Raw genomic sequence first — 17,725 nt, forward strand, 5'->3', positions numbered from 1 at the left:
CACATGTGTCACACACACACATATATGATATGTGTTTCCGTTGCAGGTTTGGTCTTAAAGGGATAGTGCACCCAAAAATGAAAATTCAGCCATTATCTACTCACCCGTATGCCGAGGGAGGCTCAGGTGAAGTTTTAGAGTCCTCACATCACTTGCAGAGATCCAAGGGGAGAGGAGGTAGCAACACAACTCCACCTAATGGAGGCTGACGGCGCCCCAGATTCAAACGTCCAAAAACACATCATTGAAACCACAAAATATCTCCATACTGCTCGTCCGTAGTGATCCAAGTGTCCTGAAGCCCCGACATAAAAAGTTGTTTGGAAAAACGTTATTTGAACTCTGTTTTTAGCCTCATTGTAGCCTGTAGCTCAGTCAGCAGGTAGAGCGCTGCAGTCTGAACAAAGAAACCTTCTGGGACACCATACTGACACACAGCTCTATCATCCATGTGTGTGTCCTATATCTGACTGTGATTCTGGTGTTTGGGGTTTCTGAGAACACACAACTTGTAACACTGTAGAGTGATTCAATCCTTTCTTTCGCCGTTAGTGGAGATTGGGGCGAGAACCTCCAAACATTAGATATAAATGTCAAGTGCTTCGGCTCTGGAGCAGACTTATAAAGACGTCTGATCAGATATTATCCCAAAAAAATGTAATTGGGACATCTCTCATGGTCACCTCCAGGCTAACGAGATGAAATCTTTATTTTGTTTGAACAAATTTTTATTTTTTATTTTATTTAACCTTTATTTAACCAGAAAAACCTTGAGACTAAAAATGTCTTTTTCAACTTTGTCCTGGTCGAAACAGGCAGCAACAAAGTTACAGACAACACAGAACAAAAACACAGGATAAAAATGGAAAGCTCTCAAACAAGCCATATAATACACTAAATAAGAACACTATAAGAAAAGGCCAAAAAGTATGTTAATATTTCTTACAAATGAACCATAAAAAACGCAAAAACGCCAACTACACATGAACACAAAGACCAGCTAAGACACTCGGTGACATATAGATGATTGTGTACAGAAATCCTGCAGCAGAACTTTTTAACGGCCGAGAGGAACCAGTGAGTGAACTTAAAGTCCTTCTGCAAAAGATTCCCCAGATACAGAGCTGCAGACAGAAGCGCTCGCTTACCAAACTCTGTACGTTCCCTCAGGACAGATTGTAGCAGCATGTTTTGTGAACGGAGCCCAGAGCCATTTTAAATGCAGTGTAAGAGCCACTTAAGCACATGTTTATTAACTTTATTTATGTGTTAGAGTACAGGCACAAGTTATTTACACCAGGTGTGGTGCTGTAAGTCAGGTTAGTGCAAATGACAGTTGGAGACTGACGACTTGAAGTTTGTTGGTTTGGATGGTAATAAGATTTCTGAGCGTGTTTTGCAGCGATGAAGTAAAATAATGTGTAATATGTGAGAGAATATATAGAAATGGGACAATAAATTATAAATATTAGGTATAAAATCATCATCATCATCAGTGCAAGACTAAATATGTGTGTCACCATTAAATCAGACTGAATATGGCAGCGTATAAAGGTGTTTTCAGATGGGATTTGAACGTGGAAAGTGAGTCAATATTGCGAATGTCGTTCCAGAGGTGGAAGGGCAGGAAGTGAACCTGGTTTAAGCTTTTCCCGCCTTGAGTGAGTGCTGTGAATTATCAGAGAAGGAACAGAAACAGGAGTCTCAACCGAGTGACAGAGGAACTTGTTAAAACGGCCAGTATATGCAGTGTGTCAGAAATACCAGGATGTTCTACTGCTTCCTGTGTGATTTTGCAGTCTGTACGCCAGCATGCTTTTCTGGTCGTTCTGACCCACATAAGGCTTCACTGGGGGGTGAAGCATCATCGCAGTAAGAAACCAGTATGTCAGCATGCTGTAAGTCCCACCCCTCCTGAATCCAGCCGTACAGCAGAGTCCACCAGATCTGACCTTGAGGTGTGCAGCCCCGATCACAGCTGTCTGCTGGTGAGGACAACCTTTCCCAGCCGTGACCTTCAGCTCTTTAGATTCAGAGTGGAAAACATGGCTGCACAGAGAAACCAAGATAACATGATCACACAGCAAATGTTAGCTGTGACACAGTTCAGCCTCATTTGCATCTTAAATGTAATAGGTCATAACTCTTGAAGCCATGTTTTAATGGATGACACGGTGGATTATCACAGTGAGGCGTGAAGCTCCCTGGACCACCAGTAGATGTCACTCTTTGCCTTGCAGTGGTGGAGATGGACCAGTCTCAGACTGTGAGGGCTTTGTGTAGTGACCTGCGTCTGCTGCTGTGTGAGCCGTCTCTCATAAACAGGATATTTTTGTATTATCAGAAGTACTGGTTGAGGTGACCTGAGAGACGGGGAGGAGACCTCACAGTTCTGTCTGGCCGGCTCCAGAATTTTGAATGCGAGGAGTTCAAGGGCATTTTGATCAAACAGTTTCCTGCTCCTCGCGATCAGAAGACAAGTGGCGACAGTTATTCAGGTTTAGGAGCTCCCTCGACAGCCTCCCTGAGGATCTGTGTTTATTCCACGCGTCGTTTCATGTCTGAAAAGCGATTACTTCATTTCCTCTTTCATGGCATCCTCTTGAGGAAATAAACCGCCTCTTTGTTTAGAGTTTTTAACATCCTTTCTAGGAAATCAAAGGCGGTTGTGGAAGTTCCTCTCTGCAGCAGCCATGTTAGAAAAGTGTTTTGTGTTGTGGAGTTCAGGTGAGGAGAGAGACGCCACCGCTGCATCAGTGGTCACTGATTAGACCTCGCTGTGATTACTGCTCTCAAACCAGACGTTCTTACCCTCCTCATTCTCTCTTGTTTTCACGCTTTCACTCATTGCTCTCCCCCTTTCAGTCTGTCTCTGCGTCTGTCTCTCTCGTGCTTTTTAATACAGACCAGCTGTGATTAGCAAGTGTCTATCAGTGAGGTCTCAGACTCACTCAGACACTGTCTGATTGGCCATCAGAACACATTGTGGGTCCCGCAGCAGGCTGTCCTATTACTGTGACCATTGCTGTGCTGTCATTCTCAAAACAGAATTGGCCTGGCCTTTATGTGAAGGCAGAATTGGGTCTGTCAGCCCTGGCGGCCCGAGGCAGTGGGGGCGATTTCACCACAGTGCCGGCTTCTTTGTCTCATCCTCGATCAGATTCCGTCTGACAGGGTTCATCAATACGGATTAACGTAATCATCCAGCTGAAAAAAGCCGCTCCCTCCTCTTTCTTCCCTGCTCCTGCCGCACTGTGGCCGCCCCATGTGACCGCTCATCCTCATGTAACTCACCATCCGTCCTCATCACCTGTCACATTAAAGCCAATTTTCGTAGTCACATCCATCCTGGGAGTGCACAGACAGTAAGACTGGGGACTGAACTTCCAAACTTTGAAAGCACTGACCAAACTTTGTAATGCAAAGTTTTAAAAGCTGGGAAGTTCTGAAAATCATCGAATTAAGTTGTGATGTCGGTGTGGATGTTTTCAGTCACCTTCCATCAGCTCAGCTCAGTTTGGGTTAAATTTAGGTCTATTCGGCGAGTGTTAGTGGAGCTCTTTGAGGTACAGTAGGCGTTGGACGGTGGTGGCGTGACTTCTGTTGGCGGGCCAGGTCGAGGTTTTGGAATGTAAACATGATAGAGAAGATGGGCACCAGCTTCAGTTCTGGCCGCATGGATAAGCAGGACCATCTCTACGTTCATCTTTGCATCCATATCTACATCGAAGGCATCATGGCGAACATGGAGGAATCAAACATGATCGTGATTGTGTGGATCCTTCTGCAGATGTAGCATCCTGCTAGCCATCGTACAGGTGTTGGATAATAAACTGGACGACCTCCGTGCCTTCAGTAATATCATTCCGAACGGATGACGCCATTCAACCAAATAAGACTTTTCTATATTTCTATATGCCGATCTGACAGAGCAGAGAAGGAGGAGCAGAGAAGAGAAAGAGTCGTGTCTCTTATGGTGAATAAGAACTGGTGTGACAGTGGGAATATGAGGTGCTGTCCTGTTCCTGCTCGCCCTGCACCACAAGGGAACAAACACTCTGGATCGCTGCTGCACGCCATTCAGAGGCAGCTGCACAGCGGCACTGCCTGTATTTGGGAGGAGTGACCACATGACTGTCTTGTTGAGATGTGTAAACAAAGTAAAACCCTTCTTACACAGAGATCACGCCACATGGCCACTACGAGGTCCCATCTTCATGCTGCCTTTGCATTTTTTACACAGAACCAAACCACAGCGGCATCATGTCGCTCCAGTGTGTGATTTTTAGACAAAAGAGGTGTGACAGGCATGACATGTAACAGAACAGTGTCTGCCTCTAGTGTGACATATAACATACGTGTCAGCAGCTCTTTATAAACAATAACAATGACATCACATGTGAATAACAATCATTTACCGTCCCTGTTATATACGGCTGATCCTGTCCTCTGCTCGGAGGGTTAGGAGCTCCTGGACCTCACTGTTTTCACTGTTTGTGGACATTTTCAGCTGCTGTTCTTCTTTGAGTTAGCTGCTAACTGCTGCGAACTACTTTATAAATTTCCCAGTGGTGGATCGTACCATGACTTGTCATCAAAACGTCACACCCAGCTCCTCCATGGCCCCACCCTGCCGACTGTCCCTTTTAGTAGGTGTAAAAGGGGCTTAAGATGCATGCCCCTAGGGACGCAAGAGATGGAGCCAATTAGAGTCTGAAACATGTTCCAGGAAACCAACGTTGACCTCACCGATGACATTGATTAATTTACTGAGTCTGTGGTGGATCTGATTCATAAAACCACAGAAGTAATTGTACCCAGAACTACAGCTAAATCATTCTACAACCAGAAACGTGGATCACCAGAACCCTCCGGAAACACGGACGATTATAAAGCAGCAGCCAACAATGTAAGAAGACACAAAAAGAAGGACTGAATTGCAATGCACGAGTTAAAGGAGCTGAAGGAAGTGACTTCATGTGACAAATAAATGATTGATGGATTGATAGAATTGGTCAGATTATTAGTTATGTTTATATATCCAGATATAAGAACTACACTTTTTTAATTGTATTTTATTTACACAAAGTTCTAGTGAGACAAACTTAAACTTTTAAAAAAGCACAGTAATCACGCACATTCAAAAATGGTTTAAGGCAGGTGCTGAACCAATATAAAGACAGCAGTAAAACATGATGAAAGGTCGGCACACTGTGGCCCCCCTTTATGTCCAGTTTATTAGCACATCAACAGTTGACATTTTGAGCTGACACTCTTCTCAGTCCACTTAAGATCGGCTTGTTTTGTTTTGTTGAATTTAAAAAAAAGTTTTGAATCTGAGTCTTTTAATACGAGGTCACAGTTGTTTGAGATGATTCTGCAGCGCTGGCACAGTGTGTTAAAATGTTGCTGTGATAATCAGTGTTTGGACTCTCTGGATTGGAGTGTTGGGTTTGTGATAATCTTTGTGTCTAATGAGAAGATACAGTACAGCCGGTGGACCAGTCTGCTATCTGGACCCGTCCCAGGCCTAAATGAGACTGTAATCACAGGAGATGCTCCCAAACCTGCCAGCTGGGCGTGGTTTCTGTTCCATTTCTATTTGGCACAGGAAAAAGCACATGCTGCTCGTGCCGACTTGAATCAGCGGCTCTGGTGCGGCAGGTAAACAGAATACCATGTGTTTCCAACAATAGAGACTAATAAAAAAATACCTATTTCCCCTGGATTGTTGTGGTTGAATCCAAACAGGAAAGGTGCTGCTCTGTCTCTGCCAGCACTTGAACGCTGTGAAAAGATTAAATTAAACTTAAAGACAGTATCTCAACCGCCTGCTGCTATTTTACAATCAGCTGATTCAGGCTCAGCGCCACACCTGCTGCCTGCACGCCGTTCAAGAGGGTTTCTCTGCCTTCAGAAATAAGTGACACGCCAGCCCAAGTGTTGTTGTTGAGGGTTAAGAAATTGTGACTGTAGACAAAAAGCTACCTAAATCTCGGAGAGATGGGATGAACAAAAATGTCACGGATGTTTCAGGAAGTTGCGACGTGGTCAGTGTGTTGAGCGCTGAACTCATTTGGTTAAAAGGGGAACTTGACAACTCAAATGTATCATGTGATCAACATCAGTCCCAAGAAAGACATTTTAATGGCTTCACGCTGGCGATAGTTGAAGCATCATGTTTTCAGGTTTTGCGTCCAACTGTGCATCCTTCTCTCTGTCCCATTGTCGTAAACGTGAAATCTCAAGAGCACTTGAGGGAATTTGAATTTGGCACAAACGTCCATTTGGACTCAACAATGAACTGATTCGATTTTGGTGGTCAAAGGTCACTGTGACCTTGCGTCTGTCTCATTCTCTTGAAGGCAATATTTCAAGAAGGCCTTGAGGGAATTTTGAATTTTCGCTAGTTTGCTATTTTTTATATCTCCGTGCTGGCAATATCCGTAGCCAGACGCATTATGTTTTTAGGTTGTCTGTACATACGTCTATTCGGCCCATTCTTGTGAACGTAATATCTCAAGAATGCCTTCCGGGAATTTCTTCAAATTTGGCACAAACGTCCCCCTGGACTGAAGAATAAGCTGATTAGATTTTGGTTGTCAAAGGTCAGTGTGACCTTGCATCTGTCCCACTGTCGTAAACATGATATCTCATGAATGCCATGTTGGAATTTTGTAATTTTGGTAGCTGGCTGCTAGCCTCTGTCACTGTGACGTTAATGCTAGCAGCAGCAACATTAGCAGACTCTGTGCTCATACTGCTGCTATCTGCAGATTCTTCGCTGCTGAGGTTTGTTCGCATTCTTATTTCAAAACCCTGTAAAATGCTCAGCTGTTTCCTTTTTGCTCGCTAACACACAAGACAAGTGACACAATATTGGTAGCCTTACAACCGAGCGCCAAAAGTATCAAAGTTTATCTAGTCTGAGTGGGCGGAAGTTCGCTGCATAGATCAGCCTCTCATTGGGCAGAACGAGCCACCCGCTGAAGTCCCGCCCTACCACCTCCGGTTGTGTAGCAGTTTTCAACCGTTTTCAACACGTCCTTTACTAACTTTTGCAGTGTTTGATCTTGCGGGGATGTAGCCGTTTTTCTGCCATGGTTCGCGTCGTGTAGGTGATATTTTTGTGAGCTTGTTACACCAAAACCTGTTTCCCCCGGCAATATTTTTGCAAGCGATGATTGGTTGAAAGAAATACAAGCAGCCGGGGCATTTTTTCTCCAATCTTAAAGTGAGAGTCGGCCCAGCCAGACCTTTCTTTTCTTGAGAAAGGTCTGGTGAGCGAAACTCAAGTTTATCATATGTTATCCTACACTGACCTCTGACCCGTGACATATGCACCAATCATCAGCATCCACACAGCTGAAAAATGCATCTGTCACGTTCCTTAGTAAAAAAGAACCCAACAACATGATCTGCTGCTTTTGTCATATTTTATTTTCAAGATAGGATGACAAATCATTGAAAAAAATGTATGTACAGTGCGTACAGGATTACAGCTGCTGGCTGGAGTCTGTGGACTGTAAGGACATTAACAAGGTCTCTGATAAGGTTTTTTTATAGGCTTATTATGTTGATACACATAAACGTATTGAGCCTCTCAAACCTTAAGAGTTTTGATACTTTATGCAGAATATGGTTTTCAGTTTCTCTGTGACACTCCGGTACAGTAATATGTTCGACAGTGAGTGCAGCCCGCCCCACAGAACTTCTCTTCAGTGCACCTCCAGTAATAGTCTGTAAGTTTATAAAGACAAAATACTGGTTTTAATGCACTGACTCAGCGTCCTATTCATATGCATGTAGGCTATGTAAGCTCCATGCGATGTCACAGAAATGTCACTGACCAACAATCTGTGGTTCTCCGAGGGGCAAGTAGCAGACAGAGGAATAAGACGGAGAGGAAAATAGCGGCGTGGTGGATGCAGCCGTGTCCTGACACTGGGTTCATCGCTCAGTTGCTGAGGTAACAGAAATGAGACAGAGGCTGGATGTGGAGGAGTCAGAGACATGTATGCACCAACGCAGACCAGAAAACATTATAATGTGTCTATGGTCATGTGTAAAGAAAGAGGAAGAAGCAGGTTAAATGATATACGTCAAATATGGTCATAAGTAAAACAGACTACAGATGCCATCATGGAGAAATGTTCCAACCTGTAACAGAGCACAGCTGAAAACAGTTAATGGAGTGTTAGCTGAGGCCGATATAAAGGAATCTACAGAGAGAGATTGGACGACTGAAGAGTCAGAGCCACAGAGTATTTTAGGAGGTGCTGGTGTGTAGGCTGGGATGTTAGCAGGTCTGGGATGTGGGAAGGAGATATAGGCTGAACACATTATTCTCCAATCAATCTGTCACTGACCACTGCATTCATCTGTGAACCTCAGAGGCAGCAGACGGCAAAGTTAGAAAGACTTGGAGGGCAGAGGAGAATAAGAACACACGAGGAAGACAAACTGGAACACGTCTGACTCAAGTTTTTATACCTCCGCACTGGTGGAAGCTGCGGCAGGTGGGATTATGGTTTTAGGTTGTCTGTATGTCCATCCTGTTTTTGTGAACGCAATATCTCAAGAATGCCTCAAAGGAATTTCTTCAATTAGGCACAAACGTCCACTTGGACTCAATGATGAACTGTTTTTTGCCATAATTCAGGAATTCATGAACTAATTATGGCAAATTTCACAAAAATGTGAAGCATCCATGTTTTTACAGACATAGATGGAAACTGTCAAAGAATCATGACTGGTGGGCGGAGTCAAACAACAACGGGGCAGACGGGGGCGGAGTCAAACAACAATGGGGCAGACTAGTGGGCGGAGTCAAACAACAACGGGGCAGACGGGGGCGGGGTCAAACAACAACGGGGCAGACTGGTGGGCGGAGTCATACAACCACGGGTCAGACTGGTGGGCGGAGTCATACAGCCACGGGGCAGACTGGTGGGCGGAGTCAAACAACCACGGGGCGGTAATACTAGTTTAAACACGGGGCCTTTTTCAGTTACAGAACCCAGTATGTTGTTATATCAAAACCTGTCAGAACCAAAAATAAATCTTGGCATCATACGTTTCTGCAGACTGGAGTCAGTTGGGGAACAAAATTTGTCCTCTGCAATTTTCCCGCTGAAAATTATTTTATTGCTTGTGCTGTACGTCTACAATCAGAACTGCGTCCACGGCAACAGTCTGTTATTGGCAGCAGCTTTGTCTCTGTGAATAACAGCCGGTTTTGTTGTGTGTTGGTGTTTAACAGTGTTATGTCATCCGTCATCCCCTCCAGCTCTCCATGACAAAGTTGGCTCATACACTACATCACTTTAGAAAGGTTGATATGTATGACATGTGAAGTATCCAGGGTTTGCAAGAATGTTCAGCATTTGCTTTTGGCGACTGAGCTGCGTCAGGCGTCTGTTCAGATTTGTAATCTTGTTTACTCTTTGATCACATAGCTCCTGAAATAAAAATAAAGATTGTTAGTGTTGAAACGTGTTTTATTTAGTTCAGGTTCAGGTTCAGTTTTCAGGTGGCGGCCATTTTGGATTGTCATCAGAATGCTAGTCTGTGATGCCCCAATATCCAGATGTCTTTTACATATTTTAAACTATATATGAACCAAATCTGATGCTTTTATCACAAAATGAACTGGTCAGTTATGCGGAAATATGTTCTTAGGTTAAGTTATTGATTTTGTATCGGTATCAGTATCAGAACTTGAGTATCGTGTCAGCACCGTCACTGAGTCCTGTTTGAAGCTGTCGACCTCACACAGTTGAGTTTTCTAAACTGATGGTTTGGCAGTGATGCCAAATGTCCCGGTGAGTCTCTAAACACTCTATAAATCATTTAAACTGAGGTTTGGGAATTATGTTTCTCGATAATGATATTTAAGAAAAGTTGAGGGGTTGCCATGACACCCTTCTCACGCGCCCTCAGAGCTAACCTTGTTATTTTCAGATTTATTTCACTCACCTAATTGGTGATATGTCATCCAAATTGGTATGAAAGAGTCCTAGAAGTGTTAAAGTTAACTTGATTCGATCCAGTTTTCTCCCCCCAGCTTACACTCACTTACGTTGAATCAGAATCAGCAGGGACTCTCAGCTGTCAGATTTACAACTGTTTTTGAGCACCATAAATTAGCTTCAGATCTCTCCTCCTTGTCCTCTTTCTCATACATATCATTTTCTCTTTCCGCCTCTTTCCTCTCACCTTCCACGCTGTCGTCCTTCTCCCCCCGCTGAGCCGCCTAACACGCTCTGAATGAACGCTGTCTTTGCCGTGCTCAGAGACAATCAGCCGTCTGCGGCTGGCTGTCTCAGACAGACAGTTCTGGAGGGGGCGGGGGTGTCGAGGGGCCTGGTGTCATCAGGGGACGTCTGTCTCACACAGCTGAGTCTGAAGGTGCTCAGGACTTGGACTCTCTCAGGGATGGCTTGTTACTGAGATCCCCAGAGATGATTACGTCGTATTTTCATTCCTCTGCTTGTCATTGTTCCATCAGATATTTATAACACGCTTCATTACTCCTCATCTTTATCTTATCTTAATAAATACTCTGATGTGACGCTCATTGTTGCAGCAGTGTCTTTATTCCTTCACAGATCAGCAGATACACTATAAGGGCCACACAGAGGAAGGATTTAGTTTTCCAGTAAAATCCACCAGAGTAAAGTAATGACAGGTTGTTTTGTGGATTTGAAAGGTGTCACAGTCCAAACCTGCAACAGCTGGCAGCTGAAATCTCACATCTGCTCAGGGGCAACGTAAAGTTAAATATCTGTTTTCATGAATTCACTGATTGCAGCTTTTTCAAGGTCAGCGTTGATGCACACAGGTCAGAGTCGAACTTTCAGAGACTGAACTTCACTACAGAAACTGGGAGCTATCTGCAAGCTGAGTCTGGTCCCTCTCCTGTGCAGACAGATTCAGACGGTGCAGATGGGCCGGGTCGAGCGTTATATCTAATGTGGGGCGTGTTTGAGACGATGACTGAACTCATAGAGCCCTCGCGTTTCAAGCAAAATACACAATGACATCATTTTTGGCCCAGAAATCGTCGCTTAGTAAAGACGAGCACAGTTGAGGGATTTTTGGAAACATTTGTCTGCAGCTGATGTAGAACTTCATGTTGAAATACTGTTTTCAAATTCTATAACAGCGACACAGGTTCACAGACCTGTTGATGCTCCACCATCACAGCTTAGCTCTGCACGCTGTAGTCTCTTTACATTTGTCTGCAGCTCAGTGCTACGTCACCTTGTGATTGGTCCGGTGATGTCAGCCTGACTGAGAGCAGCCAAGCTGAGAAAACTGGACGGCCCACATTTTGTTAAGGGTCAGACTATAAATAACCACATAAACTTAAATATATACACGTGGAGTTAACGTTATGGAACAGCTTAAAAGTGGAGCTGAAGAAATGTCCAAACATGCAGCAGTTTATAATAAGGTATAAAGACGTGATATTCAGGAGGGTTAAAGAAGGGGTTTCAAATTCACCAGGTGTTCACAATACTGTTTACTCTCTCTACATATTAATATAACATATTGCTGCGGGTCTCAGTTGGATTTTTTTAGTTACTCCAACTTTTACATCCTGTTTTCTTGAGATCAGAAAAACGTTGAACCAGGAAATTTTGTCACACGACTGAACAGATATGTGAAGGTTTCATTTCAGTTTTGACTAACGTGGTCGTTGCAGCACAGAAGTTCTACTTTCACACCACTTTCTCACAGTGTGTGGCCGTATTTCATTTTTTCTTTGAAGTGACGCTGTGTCTTCCTGTTCCTGTGTTCCAGGTTGATACACGGAGGTCAGTTTCTCAACGGTTTGGCCGGCCCGACCATCATGAGCGCCGGCCCCTTCCTCTCCACCACATGGTTCGCCCCCGACCAGAGAGCCACCGCTACAGCCGTGGCGTCGCTCTTCTCCTACCTGGGGGGCGCTGCTTCATTTGTAATTGGACCTCTGGTAGTGCCGGCGCCCAACAACACCCTGGCAGCCACCACGACGGCGGCAGCAGTTTCTGACACCTTTATCCGAGACAGGATCCAGCTGGTTATGTATGCAGGTACTAACAGCGAGCGAGAACCTCCGAGGGCACGGAGGATCAGTAGCACATCATCTCGAACATCATGTTTGCCCCGTCAAGGGACACAAATACAATCAGGCGAGGGAATTCAAGAAACACCAAAAAAAGCCCAATTATAATGTTTATAACTGCCCCTCTGAAAAATAGATTGCTGGGCCTGTTATGCTTAACTGATTCAGAAAATTAAAAGCATGCTGAAAAGAGAAACAAGCAAGCTGTAATAGATTGAAGCTGTGGCTTTTGTTTAACCTAAGGTGGTATTGTTATTAATTTTTAAAGGACAAAGCAGACACCTTTGTGAGCAGAAAGTTTTGGAGGTCATCAAAACAGAAATCCAGATAATGGATCAACGTGAGCGGGAATGAAACTGTCAGGGAGCAACAGGTGGCTGCTGCTCCATCAGTCCATGTAGGATGTAGAGACCGGACGTATGGATGTGACCGCAGTCGAGTTACTAGGAAACCAAACTGTTAATGGTGTTGCTCCTCCGATACCCCTTTCCCACCAAAGCAGTTCCAGTGCTGGTGCTGGTTCTCAGTTGGTTCAACTTGCAAACCAGCTGAGAACCAATTTGCTTTTCCATGGCTCGAGGTGGTTAGGGTGCCACGTCATTGCGTCACTGTATACGTCAGTTATGTCGTTGCTTTCCCACTGGCGCCAAGCTCGAAGGAACAACAACAACAATGATGGCGGACCACGTATTTGTGCAGCTGACGCATGCCGACGACCATAAGGCAAGGAGACAACTTGTTTCCTCGACGGACCACTGTTGCTTTGATGTGTCCATGGCTTCACTCTTCACTCGTTTATTGTTGTTGGTCTTAATAACCCCGCCCCTTGCCTGTGACGTATGTGGTCCTTTCTTCTAGTCCAGCAAAGAACTGGTGCCACTCTGGAACCGTTTTTTCTGGCCCAGACTCAGTTCTGTTGTCTGTCGAAACAGGAAAACTGGTTCCAAATTAAGCACTGGCCCTGAACCAGCACTGGAACTGCTTTGGTGGAACAGGGATACAAGAGAACAAGTTGAGAACCAGTGCTGTGCCAGGTCACATGATTGTGTGACACTGACTTCATTTACATGAACACAATATTCTGGTTTTGCCCTTTGTCCAAAAAAGACCACGAAAATGATTGTTCCATTAATACTCCTGCTACATGCAGCCACGTGAACTCAGATTAATTAACATGTTGTTCATCGTTTTCATCGAGTTTTCCACCGATGACCGACACGATCAACTGTGCAAACACAGCTTTTCATTCCTTTAGCCACCTTCTTAAAAAGGTCGGTGTATCCAAAAAGTCTGTTGATATCTAAGTCTTTCTTAATGTTTAATAGTAGGTGTGTCTCTCCTTTCAACCGGAAATTTCAGCTTGTTTAGGTCGTGCATCTCGACCGCAGCATTGCAAGCAGTTGGGGTGGTGGTTTGTGTACGACACACAGAGCTGACCGTAAACAGGCAAGACGCTGCGTGTCGCAAAATTCTGATTGTGCTGTGTTCATGTCAAAAAAAAGGAAACTGGCCTTATTCAGAACATCAAAAGGGACACGACCCACATCAAAGTCAGAATAATATTGAAATTCAAGTGAAATTCAGACCACTGGTTATTGAAGTGAATAACAGATCATCTTGTGACAGTGAAATGTTCTGCTGGGAAACCTTCAGGTCCTGACATTCATCTGCTCAGGAATGACCCGAGGAACATGACAGTGAGCTCAAGATGTTGACATGGCCTCAAAATTTACAGATCCCAATCTGATCGAGCATACCAGGGACATGCGGGTACCCCAGAGATGCCTCCAATCCACAGTGGGGCGTCCTAAGATCGGATTCATCTCTGACCTGTCCAGACATGGACACAGGAGCTCTGGGAGGTGACCTGTGGTGTCCAGCACCACGGCGTTAGCAGCAGATCCTTTGAGTACAAGGAGTTGGCGTACTGGAACGACCTGCAGGTGCTCAGATTGACATCGGGGGTCTCATTTATAAAACACTGCGTAGGATCCAGACTTAAAATGTACGCATGTACAAAAGCCAAAAATGTTGTGTGCCAAAAATAATCAACAATTTGTACAGTCAGGCTCCACCTCACCATCTGTGCCACGTCTCCAAAATGTTCATAAGCACGGGTCAAAGTTTCTCCCATCAAGTCTATTTTTATAGATCACAACTTTTCCATGGGAAGCGGTGTACGCCTCTTTCAGGCCTCGATTTGTACGCACGCAGTGTTTATAAATGAGACGGCTGGGGAATATGGAGGCCAGATCGATGCCTTGAGCTCATTGTCACGTTCCTGAGCAGTTTTTGCAGGGTGGCATTGTCCTGCTGGGGGAGCCGTAGCCATGAGGGAGTGTATTTGGTCTGTGGTGGTGTTTGGATGAGTGGAGCGTATCAAGTGGCATCCACATGAATGCCAGGACCCAGGATCACCCAGCAGAACTTTGCATTGATGATCAGTGTTATTCATCATGTGAAGCTCTGTGTCACCTTGTTTTCTTCGTCCTTGGGTATCTCCCTGCGCTCCTGTCATCCTGTATCTGTAAAGTCACAACTGTTGCATCAATAAAAAATAAATCCAGACATGATTTCAGAGGACTGTTAGACGTCCCAGTGACCTTTTTAAAAAATGCAATAAGTCTGACTGTCTTATCTGTGAAATAACACGTATGTCTCTGTGTCGCTGTGCTCCGGCAGAGTTGGCTGCCATTGCTGTGCTTTTTGCAGCAGTCCTGCTCTATTTCCCGTCTCGCCCACCGATGCCTCCCAGTGTGGCTGCTGCAAGCCAGAGGCTCAGTTACAGGAGCAGCATCTGCAGACTTCTCAGGTAAAACCACACACACTGACACACACAGCCTAACCCCCCAAAATAATCTGAAACCCCAATACTGTCTGACATCTTTTGTTAAGACGGTTCTCTCAGTACATTATTCAGTATGCCTCACTCCATGTGTCCTTGATTTAACTCGGGCGTAGACGTGTAAAGCAAGTGAAGCTTCAGGGCTGCATCTGAAATGAGTTTCAGGTGCCGTTCAGTTTCTCCGACGTTGGCCTCTAACAGAGCGGTCAGGAGTGTATTTCTGCAGCACCTTCGATGCTCTCTAACCACCGTGTCTACAAATCCATTAGGTCTACTTTGCTTTCTTATTTGCTGATGCATTGCGCACTGCTTGTCATGGAAAGTTAAAGTGACAGAATCTGGCGCTGGAGAAGGATGTGGAATCTTAATGAAGGGGTCTGCCACTCACCATCTGCTTGGGTTGTTATCAAAGAGACCCCAGCCTTCCCTCCAGATTAATTACTGAGCTATAATATACTGGTTGCTCCTAAAACACTACATCATGCTCTGCATCTGCACCATCAGGGTCAGGCGTCGGTGTGTTCCTGAGACACGGCTCATGCGTGCGGTGAGGAAGAGCGAGGGATGGTCTATTATGACAAGGTCCTCCTGAGTCTCAGGAGTGGATGCATTTATTGATGTTTCATCACCTTTGTCTTTTTTTCTCCCTGAGACGGAGTTACAAGGAAATCTAGAGATGATTATTGAATCACACTTCACGTTAACATTGCAACAACCTCATCATTACGTCCCACCACACTCGCCGCCGAGGCAGTATTTATCCTCGGGGCCATGAGGAAAGAGCATATTGCCTGAGGAACGAGTCCTTTTTGCTTGGCTTGTGGAGGAATGATGCCCGTGGCAGTGGCCAGGGATTAAAGGGTTGGAGAGGGGAGAGGAAAAGCTGGGTGACGGCAGCAGCGGGGGGAGTTGGCCTAGCTTTGTTGGCGCCGCTCGGTCCCCTGCAGTAAGAAATAGCTTCACTACAGTGCCATGCTTTCCACAGGCCTGTGACCAGCACAGAGGCTTAACTCCTGTAAGAGCTCCCTCAGATAGATGACAGGGACCAGGCTGATAGCAACCTAATGCATAGTTCTGGGGACACACACACACACACACACACACACAGACTGGCCAACCTAACTAGGCCATCCAGCTGAAAGGGTTTCTGTTCCACTTGTGATAGGCAGCCTTCCAGTGACCTGTTTGGGCGACGTGTTGTATCTCCGTCCAGCAGCGTCCAGCCGCAGAATTCTCCTGCAGGGACGGACATGGACCATGAGAATGAGTGTTTCCGTCCTCACGTGTACTCTACAGGTGGCGGACAAAATAATGAGCCACTTAAAGAAAAATGAGCGAAACTCTAAAACACATGAAAAAATAAAGAGATCGCTTGTAACAATATAAGGAATTATAACGTTTATGTCATAGTTTTACATATTCATATATATATATATATATATATATTTATATATACATATTTAACCAAAACTATCACTACATACACACTGTACTACATGAGACAGATAATTTGTGAAAAAGAAAAGTCCTCCTCCTCCTCCTCACCGTGTGTGTATTGGCTAAACGTAACCACCTATGTGTGTTGGCTAAACGTAACCACGTGTGTATGTTGGCTAAACGTAACCACGTGTGTGTGTGTTAGCTAAACGTAACCACGTGTGTGTGTTGTTGAAGGAAAAAACATCAGTTGGTGGTGTTGTACCGACATAGTGCTTTTATTTTGAAAGAGACTGTATGCAAACTGTACATTTCCTGTGAAAACAGAAGTGTATTTTGAAAACAGACAATGCATGTAACAGGCTGAAGTTGACACGGCGTCCCAGAACGTCAACAACCAACACACCCAGGGTACCTTGGACGTCATATGTGGACGTGGAAAGTCCATGACCAAACGACATGTGACGAGGTCACAGTGAGGATGATGATGGAAAAAGAAACCCATAAGTTGCACAGCTGTAGTCAGTATGTATTCTGACACTGAGCTGGCGGATTGGATAGTTTTAAACGTGGAGACGCTGACATCATGCTAACATCTCATGTCCTCCACAAAGACAGCAGGCGGTCGGCAACCAGTCAGTTAGTCTGCCTGATACATTTCCATTGACGTCTCTGCTCATCCATTTAGCCTGTCAGGGTCTGAGCATTGGTTAATGAACTTGAGCTTGATGAGTGCTTCCAGCTGTTCACATCTGCTTCCACAGCAGCAGTCTAATTAGGAGCCTGAATGTCTCTGCACGAGGTGTAAAGTTATCATTGTATTCTGATCACAGTCAGAGGGAATACTAAACAGCCTGCAGCCTGAGTATTGATGACCCCCCTCCCTCCACACTCATACTCACTTTGAGCTTTCAGGGTTGTCATGTTGATGCATTGATCTCCAGCCGGGTCTGCCAAGGACAAATGGCACTTAGCTGATGACGCCGCCAGCTTTGAGACTTCTTCGGGAACATTTCATCACCAGCAGGAAAGGAAAGAGGAGGAGAAAAAGGAGCCTCTCTCACGCAGTCGCCAGCGTCTGCTTGCTCACATTTGGTTATCTAAATAAGCTCCCGGACGAGGGAGAAGGTGCATGGATATTGATTTCCTGCCGTTATGGCAAGGTTAATGAAAAGGGTGCTGGGAGGGAAGCAGAGAGGGTGCTCCATCACAGGGCTTTTACGACTGTCCCTCCGAACTCTCCCCAAGGCCAAGTAGCTTCATACTGCTTAGGACAAGACGGGCCTGCAGCAGGGCGACAGGCTGGGTTTGTTTTTCTGAGGATTCAAAGG

At 45.1% G+C, this 17,725-nt stretch overlaps 1 protein-coding gene across 1 annotated transcript in view; it reads left to right on the forward strand.

The window, feature by feature from the left end:
- Positions 1-17,725, forward strand: part of slc49a4 (solute carrier family 49 member 4) — a 100,568-nt gene that overhangs the window by 19,883 nt on the left and 62,960 nt on the right. Inside the window, exons 3-4 of the mRNA XM_033618141.2 lie at positions 11,809-12,080; positions 14,795-14,924. Of these exons, the coding sequence (XP_033474032.2) occupies positions 11,809-12,080; positions 14,795-14,924 (402 nt within the window). The remainder of the gene's footprint in view (positions 1-11,808; positions 12,081-14,794; positions 14,925-17,725) is intronic.

The sequence above is a fragment of the Epinephelus lanceolatus genome, chromosome 14 (assembly GCF_041903045.1).
Source record: "Epinephelus lanceolatus isolate andai-2023 chromosome 14, ASM4190304v1, whole genome shotgun sequence".
NCBI classification, from domain to species: Eukaryota; Metazoa; Chordata; class Actinopteri; order Perciformes; family Serranidae; genus Epinephelus; species Epinephelus lanceolatus.